At 38.3% G+C, this 13,101-nt stretch overlaps 2 protein-coding genes across 3 annotated transcripts; both read right to left on the reverse strand.

The window, feature by feature from the left end:
* Positions 1–911: 911 nt before the first annotated feature.
* On the reverse strand, positions 912–3,838 carry LOC114748483 (G-type lectin S-receptor-like serine/threonine-protein kinase SD2-5). Its single transcript, XM_028936904.1, has 2 exons — positions 3,276–3,838; positions 912–3,185 (listed from the first exon to the last, which is right to left on the reverse strand). Exons 1-2 carry the CDS (start codon positions 3,607–3,609, stop codon positions 1,156–1,158), a joined length of 2,364 nt encoding a protein of 787 aa, XP_028792737.1. The 5' UTR covers positions 3,610–3,838; the 3' UTR covers positions 912–1,155.
* Positions 3,839–8,017: 4,179 nt separating this feature from the next.
* Positions 8,018–10,722, reverse strand: LOC114748487 (putative clathrin assembly protein At2g25430). 2 transcript variants are annotated; one of them, XM_028936924.1, is made up of 2 exons: positions 10,526–10,722; positions 8,018–10,388 (listed from the first exon to the last, which is right to left on the reverse strand). In XM_028936924.1, exon 2 carries the CDS (start codon positions 10,287–10,289, stop codon positions 8,334–8,336), a length of 1,956 nt encoding a protein of 651 aa, XP_028792757.1. In that variant the 5' UTR covers positions 10,290–10,388; positions 10,526–10,722; the 3' UTR covers positions 8,018–8,333. The 2 variants fall into 2 exon arrangements, with proteins under 2 accessions (XP_028792757.1, XP_028792749.1); XM_028936916.1 differs by having other exon boundaries at positions 10,521–10,722.
* Positions 10,723–13,101: the final 2,379 nt, after the last annotated feature.

Raw genomic sequence — 13,101 nt, forward strand, 5'->3', positions numbered from 1 at the left:
GCTCTGCGTATACATACATGGACTGATTCATACTTACAAGTCAAGCCTATGCTATTTACTTATGTTATTCTAACAGTCAAACATCAAACTGTCACGTCGTCGTGTTATGCTTGAAGTGGTGAAGTTGTGAAATACGAGGTAATTGGATGCAACAATGAGTTTAATACCCCTAAACGGTCCTTCTCTATTTTTCTCATTTTAACATAGTTCAATTAACACAGAACTTTAGCTAAAATTGACATGTTACGTTTTAAGGTAGATAAGTGGGTTAGTTCCTGTGAAAAGGATGGAGCCTTTCTTTTAAGTCGAAGCTCAAAAGTTGATGGCAAATAAATTTAAGCCCCAAGGAGGAAAAGTTCAATTGCACCTAACTTTCCTTTTGAAACTGAACACAAGAGAAGTTGGTTGTTCACAAGAGACAGGTGGATACTTTGCTTCTGCGATGTAAAGCTTGGCCTTTTTATCATGCATGTGGATATTTTTAGAAAAGAGGAAACTGAACCAGACTCATTGAGGGATCGCTTAAGGAGCAACGAGTTTGCGAAGGCATCAATTTTATCCAACCAAACCCATTCACGTCTCTTCACAATATTGAACGCCAAAAAATGTATGCTTACTGTGCTTTCTTCCAATCTTCAGACTCCATATTCTCATTTCTTTTTTTCTCGTAGTTATTCAGTGAATCAGTTGAATAGGCCATCGTATGAGCATTTGAACGGGGTCGAGTTACGTGTTTGGCCCAAAAAAAAAAAAAGATAGATAAAAACTCATAAGTAATGTGCTGACATCTTTTCACCAAAATATGAAAACTCCTAAGTTGGACAACAATTAAACCTTGCAACAGTGTGGGCTCTGGACAAAGTTTCAAATTTAACCCTTCGCCTCAAGTCTCAGCCTGGGTTATAGATTCCTTTGCTAGCAAATCATTCAAATTTCATATTCAACCTGTTTTAAATCTCTGGAATTCAGACTCTTGGCTTGTGTTTGGATGAGTTTATATTCTCATGATATGTTACAGATATGAATCAAGTTGCTCTCACTATGTAATGCTGGTAAAAATCTGAACATGATACCTAATAACTATATATCCCTCAAGGAACTCAGCAAAATTTACATTACAGATATCTAACTATGACACTGGTACCAAATAATTTGTCATCTTGGTCCTGAAAGCCGAACTGCAGAGGTATAAGAATCTTTATTGGGGTTTGATGGTTCTACTTCTTCTCGGTTGGGCTGAAACAGAGATGGGTAAAGGCGGAAACCCAATAGCGAACTTGTTGGAGGCTCAGGAACAGCACAGAGACCCTCAAGCATTTGAACAACGTTGGACATGTAAGGCCTCCGAGACATGTCTTCCTGTATACACCAAAATGAAACTCTAACAGCATTACGAAGTCTTTCATCGTTTTCATCCATTTCCAACTTTGAATCAACAATGTCTCTCAGCTTCCCTTCTTCCAACATCTTAAAAGCAAAAGATGCGAAATGAGATTTCTCTGAAGTTTCATTCGGATCGTAATTCTTCCTTCCTCCAATGATCTCTAGCAACAACATCCCGTAGCTATAAACATCACTTTTCTCTGATATAGCAGTGTTTGTGATCCATTCTGGTGCGAGATATCCCCTGGTTCCCCTAAGAGTTGTGAAAACATGGCTTTGTTCACGAGTCATTAGCTTGGCCAAACCGAAGTCTGAAACTTTAGCAAGGAATTTGTCATCAAGAAGCACATTCTCTGGTTTGATGTCACAATGTACAATCTTGGAATCACAATCTTCATGGAGGTAAGCTAGTCCTTTTGCTGTTCCTAGTGCTATGTTAAACCTGGTATTCCAATCTAACATGAACTCTCCTTCGTTTTTCTTGAATAGCCATCGGTCCAATGAACCATTTGCCATATATTCATAAGCAAGAAGCTTATGAGATCCTTCTGCGCAAAACCCTTTAAGCCTGACCAGATGATGATGATGGATGCTCCCAATGATGCTAACTTCTGCTCTAAACTCTTTCTTTCCTTGCCCAATGGTTTCCAATCTCTTCACAGCTACATGAATCCCATCAGGTAGAACCCCTTTATAAACTGAACCAAAACCCCCTTGTCCCAGCTTCACTGAGAAATTACGTGTTGCTATTTCAAGATCTTTATAGCTGAAACGAGTTGGCCCGCCAGTTAAATTCTCCAAGAAAATGTCTTCTTCTGAATTCTCCCCAGAAGAATCATCCAATTTTGGCTTTCTTCTATAATATCGAAATCCCACATAAGCGACCACCAATATTAAAGTCAATGTAGATAAAACAACGACCACAGCAATTATGGTGTGATTATTGCTCCTTTCATTACTACCTCTGCCTCCAGAAGCCGAGACCTTAATGTAAGAAACAAACCCAGAATTTTCATCCGAAGTCTCGAAGCTTCCTATGCTATCTAACAGAAAACAGTTCCTTGAACTGTTATGGAAGAACATAGCAAGGCACGAGCAATTACGAAGGCAAGAATTTTTGCAACCATTCAAATCAGTTCTTGACGAGGGCGGAAGGAAATCAAGGGCAAAGTAATGGATTCCATAGTCAGCTTTCACGAGCTCTACAGAACTTTTAGAGTTATTACAAGAAGAGACAATATTCCTAGGTTGGCAATCCGAACGAGAGCTAAGAACAGAAGGACAGCGACAATTGTTATTACCTGTACATATGTAATATGGACCACAAGGTTGTGGTGTACTACAAGAGGTTTGTGGAATTCTAATTGGAGAAACTCGAGCACTTTGACGTCCTAAAGCAGAGAAAGTGAGAAAACCTTTATTTCCCAAAACAGCAGCCGAAGTGGCATTTGTCTCTGAATCTTCAGAAAAAATAAATTGCCATAACAAGGACTTGTTTTTATCATAGAACCTCCAGGAATTTTCACTCAGTGATGCTGAAGCTACAAGACCACCGTCTTTATCAATGGTCTTGCGGTTATCCTTCTGCAAGGACCAGTAAATCTGAGCAGCTGGGAAATCAGCAGAAAGAATGACGTCCCCAGATTTGATCTCAAGAACATAGGTCAAGTTATCATTAGGTGAAGGCTCACTGATAAGTTTCATTCCTTCTGAGAAGTCCTGACTTGGCAACAAGGTATCTGTTGGGTAGCTATAACTCTGCCAAACAACGTTTCCATTGTTCCCAAGCAAAACTAGATTTCCTGTATCCAACAATTCCATTGACGAGACCCCTTTGTCACTAGTATTTGTAGACCAAACCATGGATCTTTCCTTCTGTAAGAAGGCGTTACCATTTTCATCAAACACAAAGTTGTCAGATTCTGAAACAGGACTTCCTCTATTTGCAGTCCAAACCACTGTTTCAGTGGCCTTGTGGACGATTCCTACGAGAAACGATGAGGTACCATTTGTTGTGGAGATGAAGCCAAAGACGAATTCTCCATTGTTTGACTCGAGAAACTTGCCATCATTGTCTATGTATATCATGTGAGTGCCTTGAAACCCTGGAGAGATCTTGCCTGCATGTAGAATCGCCCCCAAGAAGACTTCAGACAAAAGGGAAATAGACAACACCGAAATGAAGGGGGCAATTGCGTGAAACAAAGGCCAAGGCTTTTTTTCCATGTTGCTCCAAGAATTTGTTACTATAGGGAAGAACTGGATATAATGAAGAAAGAAGAAGTTTTTGAAACTCAGAGGCTCATATTGAGAACTAGTAAGCAATCTGACTTGCTGTTGCAGAAGTCAGACGAAGAAGAAGAAGGAAGAGCAACTTGAGAAGAAGCCGACAAAACAGACAATAAATTCTCTTAATATTTGATCATGGGAGTCCAAAGGAGAGCACAAGTTGCAAAAGTGAGGGACGTGTGGAAGTCAAAATTAAAAACCATAACTAGGGGAACCACGGATTTGCCAACGCGTGGCAATTATGCAGCAGGATAAAAATGAGCATGTGACACAGAACAAGTGGGATTTAAAGACGAGGCTCGTTGACTGTTTCCATGAATCTATTATGGGGCGGTTCTAAAACCATAGGAAAATCCAAGATCATTCTGTTGTGGCCTTTGTGGGTTGACAATACAGATCCATTTCAGACTTTGTGAGAGTTAGTCTTGAATATTACAAGTAGTAATGAATATACATTAATGGTTAGTTTCAGCTTTCAAGTTTTTCAACGGTTTCCTCACAACAATTAATGGCTCTATTTGACAACTTAGAAAGCCTTATTTGCTAGTATATCTTTGAACTGCTGACAAATTATGACCCCTTCGAAAAACTCTTGCGTGATGCCTTACATGTGCCACGATAAGATTCAAACTTAACCCATACATAAGTATCAAATCTTGAACTTTACGTAGCATTCCAAGGTATTGAAATGATCAATTCCAAAATTTCATTTAACCGTTCCCGTTAGGATTCCGATGGAGATTTGGACACCAGAAGCGTACTTTGGCTCCTACAGCAATTATTTTGACTCAGTGAATTGTTTATGCCTTGATGGCGTCCACGAGACCGAAAGGAAAATTCACCAATCTAGAGAGATTGTAAAGTCAAAATGATGCTAGTTTTATAAGATTCGGTGGAGGATTACTCCGCTTTAGTGCGGCAGTGGTCATCGTACATCGTTCAAAATCTCTGCTGGATCTTCAATTTTCAAAAGTTTTTTTTTTATCAGCATTATTGGGATATCAGTCAAGGAATCATCAATACATTAACTATAAATTTAATTCACGTGCAAGACTTTTATTTAATTAACGTTTTCTTTTTAATGTTATGTTAAGAGGATTTCAACTTCAACTTCATATTCACACTCACTTTTGTTGTTTGATGTCAGGTCTCAAGTGGCTTTATATATGTGTGTGTAGATACTACTACACCAAACAATCCAGGCCACACACATAAGTTGCCTCTTGACATATTACCAATATCTGTGTGATATCCTGTATGATATCCTGTGGTGGTCATTCTCCTAGTTATTTAAAGAGAAAAATTTAAAAAGATATCCAATAAGGTCTTATAATTAGGACTAGAGATAGTACTAAATTCAAGATGAGATTTCGTAACAACATTTTAATAAATTTTGAGAACACTAAACTTGTAAATAACGATACATTTTAAGGAAAAAAATTCTTTTTTTTGAAATTTAGTTATCTTAAAATTCTTTTTGTAGAATTGTTTCTTATTATTTAGATTCTAGAACTAGAAAAGATGAGGTATTTTATCAAGGTTAAAAAAAAAAGATGAGGTATTTTACAAACGTTAAAATATATGTGCGCATGTGTACATCTTGCAAATGTCTTTCAAGAGTCGAGGCCTCACCTACAGATGGGCCTCCAAGGGTTTTCTCATTTACCAACCAGCAATCCGAACCAATAAAGACAGTCGCTTCCAAACAACATAAAAGAAAGGGAATATTTGGGTTTTTTTTTTTTTTTGGGGGTTTCACAAGGAAATGACATTAAACCCATGAATCCATTATTCGCCTAGTAATATGTTGTTGACCTTCTAAAACGGAAAACAAGTGAAGAAGAAGCGGGGTAGATGTGATGAGGTGGTGCGTGGACCCCACAAGCTTCCGATCAAGGGTGCCATTTGAGTTGTTGACCTTTCAAAACCTGTCAGCTGAGCTGTACCATAACCCCCCATTCTTTGAAACTTGAATTCCCTTCTTATTTCCCAATTGCCAAACACATCAAACTTCCAGTTCACCTAAGCTGCACAAGTAGTTGATTGCCCAACTTCCACTTGCCACGGGCCCACCGCACTAATAGTTACAGGGCTATTAGAAATACTAAATATAAATATAAGAGTTAGTTAAAAATTTAATTTGGTCATAAATATAATATTTTAATTTAATTTATTATTATTATTTATTTTCAAAGTATTACTTTCGTTTCTTAATATAAGAGCTTGTTTGATTTTTACTTTGGTTCTAAATATAAAATCTCAATCTATTATATTTCTCATATTTATCTGTTTTTTTAGGTAGTCCTTACATTAATGATAGTTTAAACCAAATACACTTGATTAGCAAAGATATTTTAGAAAAATAACACCTATTTATTACAAATAATTAACTTAACTAGTTTTCTTAATATGCTCAAAATAGTCAACTTGTTATTATACTCCTCCGGTCCTAATTATAAAACCCAATTGACTTATTTGAGGAGATTAAGGAAGTAAGTTAAGTTGGTTATTTATAATAAATAAGTGTTGTCATTCCTAAAATATCCTTGCTAATTAAGTATATTGGCTAAAACTATCATTATTAGAAGGATTATCTTGGAAAAAAATGCATAAATATAAGAGACAAAATGAATTGGATCTTATAATTAGGACCAAATAAAAAGTCAAATTGGGTCTTATAATAAGGACCGGAGGAGTATTAAGGACCGGAAGTAGTAGTTCTCATAGTAATTTCATATGTTACGGGTTTTTATTTTAATGCACATAATTAACAAGAATATTTTTAAAAAGACAATACTCATTTACTACGAATAACTAATTTAATTAACTTTTTTTATATTTGTAAATTAAATGTATTTAACTCTTACAACGGAATGGAGGTATTTGACGGGAAAACACTGGGCATGCCGAAGCCAGACTGGAAGTGAAGGTGTATGTCTCACATTTTTATTCCGCAAACAAAGAAGCATTGAAAAAGTGAGTTGGCAAAAAAAGATCTTATGGGTAATTTATTCATTTAAAAGGAAAAAAAAAAAAAGAGCCGGACATGAAAACTAGTGTGAGATGATATACCCATTTTGGAGCCTACAGCGGAAAAGAAGCAGGTCCCATATAGATATGCCAAAACCATGAGTTGCTGTGAAACCTGTGGAGGCAGCGCAGGATAAAGCCGTGCGCTCAATAAATGACGAGAACGATCTTCTGCTTCAAATATCTGACTTCTCTACTCCTCTCAGATTCCTTTCGGTTCCTCCGTGTTTCTAACTGCCTGCCATCCATGCCATCGTTCTCTCAATGGTAAATTATTTTTGGTTCCATTCGCTGTGTTTGTCTGGGTTCGATTAGCGTTGAGGGATCTTTTATTTTTTATTTTTTGATGGGACGCATTGAAGGATTTTGACCACTAATTTGGACAAAATAATTTAGGGGAAAAAATGACAGTTCAATTTTAAAATATATCAATTTAATAATAGTTAAATTCCAACAAATTTTTTTTAAAACAAATAAATTATAAATATCGACTCAATAGGTCCAACGTGTTTCTCCCCCCCCCCCCCCCAAAAAATAATTCTTCTAGAAAGTAAATACGCAGTTATCCCTTAATTCAACCCCGCGACTGCCCGCTGGATGGCGGACTCATCATTATTCTTTGATTTGGTCAACGCCATTATGCTTCCACCGCCCTTGCTTTTTTATACGTTCAACCATGACTTTATGTAGCGCGATCACCACTTTGACAGCAGGTTTACACCACGAATTCAATTTCCCTTTCCAAACAAATGGACCCCTTTTTGTTGGTAAACAGCAAAGAACAGCTCATACCCTCCCCGTCTTCCCAACTGAAATTTGGAGAAATATTTGACCCGTCCTACCCCCACTCATTCATATCACACGCATACCCCCATCAACAAGAATTTCACATCAGAAATATATCTAACTAAAGTATCCCATACAATGTGACGATCGCCCTGATATTTTCCCCCTCACAATTTATAACATGCAAGGCAAAAGCCCAAAACACTAAGCATGATTTAATTCATATATTTTCTGTGTCCCTCCGTTAACTTTTTAATAAATTGATGATATGAAAATAAATTATTGATGTGTGCCACTGCATTATGTGACCAAACAAAATATGGTTAGCTCCAAATAGTGCATACCAACGCGATTAGAAAACCCAAACATCCACCAGAAATAGACGCATCCTCTCTCAAGCTCTATCCACTGAATGGCACAAGATATCTTTACTTGCGCTATCTACATACATGGAAGAAGCCAATCATGAGCAGTGCGCAGTTCCGAATAATGGGCGCCTATAGTTTATCTCCCACAATTAGAAATGGCATTAGGCATCCCACTCAATCAACAGCAACTGTTAAGTAAAATTTACAGTAGCCAAGTTTGTCTCTGAAGAGCAAGAAGCATTAAGTACAAAACCGAGAAGAAAATTCTACAATTATAAAACACAGAGACATCACAATTGAATTACACATTTCCCTCCATCAAGCCCACGTCAAGAAATTTGTCCCTCCAACTCAGTCTCCCCAAAATCCTCATCATATGATGTGCAAATCACAAGAATAATATGACATCGTTCAAAAAACAAATCACCAAGTCACAATAACAAATTATCGGAGTCATCTATGAAGTTGTGGGGAGGATCAGTAAGGCGTATAGTAATACCCGGTGGGAGGTCCCATTCCATTGACCGGAGGCATTCCATAAGGCATCGCTGGCGTAGGAGCCCCAGCATAATATCCAGTTCCATTGATTTTGGCCAAGCTACTTTGACCTTGCATCCCTTCCCTCGCGTATTGCTGCCAAATTTGCTGCTCATGTACAAGAAAATGCTGTTTCTTCTCCATATCAGCCATTTGCACATATGATGGTGGTGGGATGGTTAATGATGCAGCAAATGGATCCTGATTAACTGGCTGCACAGATCCATCTGGGGCAGGGAGAGCTAAAACAGGGGTAGTACTCTTTCCTGGTCCTGGCAATGCAACACTGCTTGCACTCCCCCCACTCAGTTGGGCCGTGCTGACATGCTGTCTCACCGTTCCTTGATCATACATGCCATTCAACAATAACGGATCAAGCCCACCACCTAAGGCCGTTTTCTGCTTAGATAAATTGCTAGCAGTCTCAACCAATGCCAATTCCCAATCAGCCTTGCCAGGTTCTGCAGCCGGGGTTTGCCAAGCAGAAGTCACTTCTGGCTGTCCGTTTGATGGGAAAGCTTCCCATGATCCATTTGCATTGTTAGCTGGTGCACCATTGAAGAGTGCTAAAGCGAATCTATTGCCTTGATCATCTGCAGTGACAGCATCATCTCTCAGATTCACCAAGTCCTCTGTAACATGTTGCTTTGGTGGCTCAGGTTCTGGCTCTGGTGGAGGAGGCGGGGTGTGATTCTCAGGAGGAGGTAATGCCTTTATTTCATTCATATCAGGCGCTGGCTCCTCTTCTTTAGCCACAGGTTCAGGTTCCTCCTTCCTCTCTGGACTCTTTGGTCTCTTTGCCCTGTCCCTCACAAATTCCTCCAGTGTCTCCAGTAACTTACTAGTAATCTTCTGAACTTCAGGGTACTCCGACGATCTTGCTACACCAGTATCCTTGCACCAGTTGTAGAAGGCAACAAGCTCATCGATCTGCTTTGCTGCACTGGCATAAGCATCAAATGCCTTAACACAGTCCGGGTATTCCATATCAAAGAATTTGTCAAGTAAAACCGCCAAAACCTCACAAATATCAGCATACAGCTGAAAGCTCTCCCTGACAACAGGATACAATGCAATCAAAATCATCCTACTATTCTTCGCCAATCCCGTCGGCCTACAAGCCAAGAATCTATCCAGCAACCTCTGCAGATGAGCCATCTTGCCGAAAAGGCGCTCGGGCTTCATGTCCCTCAACGGAGTATTGACCTTTTTCTCCTCTCTGCCTTCTCGGCCCGCCGCTTCGCTCATATCCCCAAAGGATCTAGTCCGTCGCATCCCACCTCCATATCCACTTTCCCCCCGAAAATCTCCATATCCATACTCATTTTCATACGGTCTCGGTGGGGGTGACCTAAAATTATCTCTACCACCAAATCTGTCGTCCCCGCTACCCCCGCCACTACCACCCCCAACACTTCCACTTTTTCTGTCGTACAGCATCAACTCGAGCCGTTGATCCAGATACATAGCATAGGTCCTGACGAAAGCCGAATGATCCCAGGAGCTAGAGTGAGCCTCGTCCCTAAAATCGGACATGTTGAGAAGCCTAGTTCCCCTCCTCGTGGCATATAAGATCTCCTCTTGAAAAAAGGGGGGTCCCTCATTCATCAATCTGTGCACAAGCATAAGTGCTTTAAGCGCCACAATCCAGTCCCGGGTCTTCCCCAAGCGCTTGGACACCGCGGAAACGCAGGCATGAACATAGCCACGAGAAAAAGACATCAAGCTCAAGATCTCCCGCACGTATTTCTCGCTTGCGGGATCGTCGTCGTGACTCGTCGCCTTCACGATCGCCACCTCGAGCTCCGGTGCCAAATTGCTAGCCACCTTCGCAATCCCAATACTAGTCTGGTCCTTCACCGCCCCAATCGCCTTCCGGATCGTGCTCGGCGCCATCTTTCAAATATGATTCCCAGGCCAGATACTCTTCCTCGTCCTACGAGTCGGATCTAACAGTCCTCCTCCCTTTCAGTCCCCAACTCGCGGAGCTCAAAACTATAAGTAAAAATCCACCATGGCAAAGTTCGTTTTTTCCAATTTGTGAGAACTCATCTTTGTCAAATTTAAGGTCAAATTGTTGAAAAAACAATTTTCCACGATTAGAAACGATAAATTCCCGGAACTGACCTTACTTTTCTTCTCCTAGATCCGCGGTCCGAATAAAACGGGGACGAATGCTCGGACTGGCTCTTATTTGTGGATTCGCAGCTGTGGGCGATTAAGGAAGTTGAAATGATTTGAATCGAGAAACCAGTTCTGCGAGATCTAGACGAGGAGAAGAGGAAGCTCCACCCACCGGAACACCTAATTGTTCTGTTTCGCGATGTGTGGTCTGTTTGGGAAAGAGCTACAATATACGAAGGAGGCTACGATCGGGTGCGGTCGCCACTCGCTTAATTGCCAAACGGCGCATGGATATCCGGGATGTGATTGATTAGTGGAAGCGGAAGCCAACACGTGGATCAAGATGGTGCTGGGATTGGGGTAGCGATTGGTGGGTCCTACCTCTGTTTTACGGGATGGGGCATGTCGGTGGGAATTACCATTTACCGGGGAAGAGTAGAGGGATGGATTTAAAACTTTAAAACGGGATACTTTTATATTTACGGAAAGCAACGAATTTGTGATTTGTTTTGTATGCTTGCTATTTCTGGTAATTTTGCCTCCCTCTTTCGGTCTTTCCCTACTCATTCTCTTTTTTTTTTGGCGGGCTTATAATTGCCCCAAGAATATTAATTATTAATTAATTTATTAGTATAGTTTAATCAGTGACATTCACTTTAAGCAGCAATGAGGAGAAAGACCTACTTGAAGGACAGGAGAATAACTGGTGGGAAAAAAAAGGTGTTTGATTCTTAACATTAGTGGAACCTTTTTTTTTTAAAAAAAAAAATTGAACAGATCAATAATTGTTAATAATACTATTTTTACCTAGTGATGCTTAAAGTTCAATATTTGCTGTCAACTCATTATTCCACGTCAAATGTGGTGACCCATAACATCATGTATTGAGTGTGAAGGATAAAAAAATAATAAAAGGAATAATATTTTTCCGCTGACTTGGCTAGCTAACTACTATAACAGCTTTTGATATAAATATTTCCTTTGCTAATACCAGGCCCATGCAAAATTATTTACTGAAGTTACTTTGATAAATGATGCATAGTGTGTTTATACGAATTATCATCAATATATAATAAATTAAAGTAATTTTTGGGCGCACAAATATATTGTGATGAATAATCTTCGCTGTGTCTTCCCAGGCGATCGATCCAGATGAGATGGAACGAGATGAAATTGAGCTGCTGATATGTCTGATTGACAGCAAACTCCTACCCGCCAAGCTTCATTTAATTGATCACCTACAATTCCTACGGATAAAGGAATAACAAAATATGGTTAGGGAAAAAAAGAATAATAAAATATATTTTTTCAAAAAAATCACTGTTACGTGTCGGGTGAAGTAATTGCAGTTGGAATCTTTGCTAGCCCGTAATTAAGTCAAAATTTAATCATATGCTGACACATCTGCTGGTTAATTTCTCATGAGTCATGACCAGTTTTTAACCATGATTTTAAAAATTATTTTATAATATCAAAAATAAATATGTAAAAAAATTATTTTAATTTATTTGAAAACATTTTTAAAAAGTATTTTTTTGAGATTTTCAAACACTATCAAACCAGAAGTAATATCATTATGAACGTGTTCATTTCCTATTTATAACCCTACACTATTAATTACAGAAACATCCACCATGTATGCCAAAAACATATCATTGATTATTGCACAAAATACATCTCAATGATTTTAGATGCAGTGTGATCTTATATATAAGTGGGTATTTAATGATGATTTGAAGGAATGTGTTTATCTCAAAGTCTTATATGCAAATATTTAAAAAGTGAATAAAAAAATTTTCCCCCAACTCTGATTTGTATTCCATAAAATTGTTTGTATTTAAATAAACACATCGTCACTCTACTAACAAATTTAACAAAAATCTTGTCAAAATTAGCAAAAATGAAGCGTAATCGAGTGTGACTGCCTGATTTTTTATGACCAAAACCCTTGTTTTCTTGAGAGAGTTGGGACTCTTCGTTCTCAATTCATAACTTAAAGTGTTAATTACAGAAACATTAATGTGTACCAAAAAAATCACTGATTATTTTAAAAAATGTTCATGCACCATAATGTTTTTAGATACAGTGTAATACTGTAATCTATATAAGTTGGCATTTAATGATCTACAAGGACATGTTCACCTCATAATTTTGCGCGTGCACGCAGATGAAATAATTTCTCTGATTCCTAATACATGAGCTAGTTGATTAATTTAAGTGAATTGAAAAAATTAGTTATATTAATTATTTATAATTTTTTAAAATATCTTTACTAATTAAGGGTATTAGCCGGAACTACCTTTTAATAAAACTTTTAACATGTTCAACTATTATGAGGACTACTGTAGAAAAAAATAGATATATGTGAGAGGCGTTGAAATTTTATATTTAGAACCAAATTGAATTTTAAATTAGCTCTTATATTAAAAACATGAAGTAACGACAAATATATCATTTACTAATTACAAATTTTCATTGCATTACTATTTACTCAATGTATTGGATAGAAGATAGAAATAAACAGAATTCAGGCTATAAACACAGCAAGGTGGGACCGTGCGAGTATTTGAAGAAAGTGCTGCCG

Source organism: Neltuma alba, unplaced genomic scaffold (genome assembly GCF_004799145.2).
Source record: "Neltuma alba isolate B1F8T4 unplaced genomic scaffold, ASM479914v2 tig00000920_pilon, whole genome shotgun sequence".
Lineage (NCBI taxonomy): Eukaryota > Viridiplantae > Streptophyta > Magnoliopsida > Fabales > Fabaceae > Neltuma > Neltuma alba.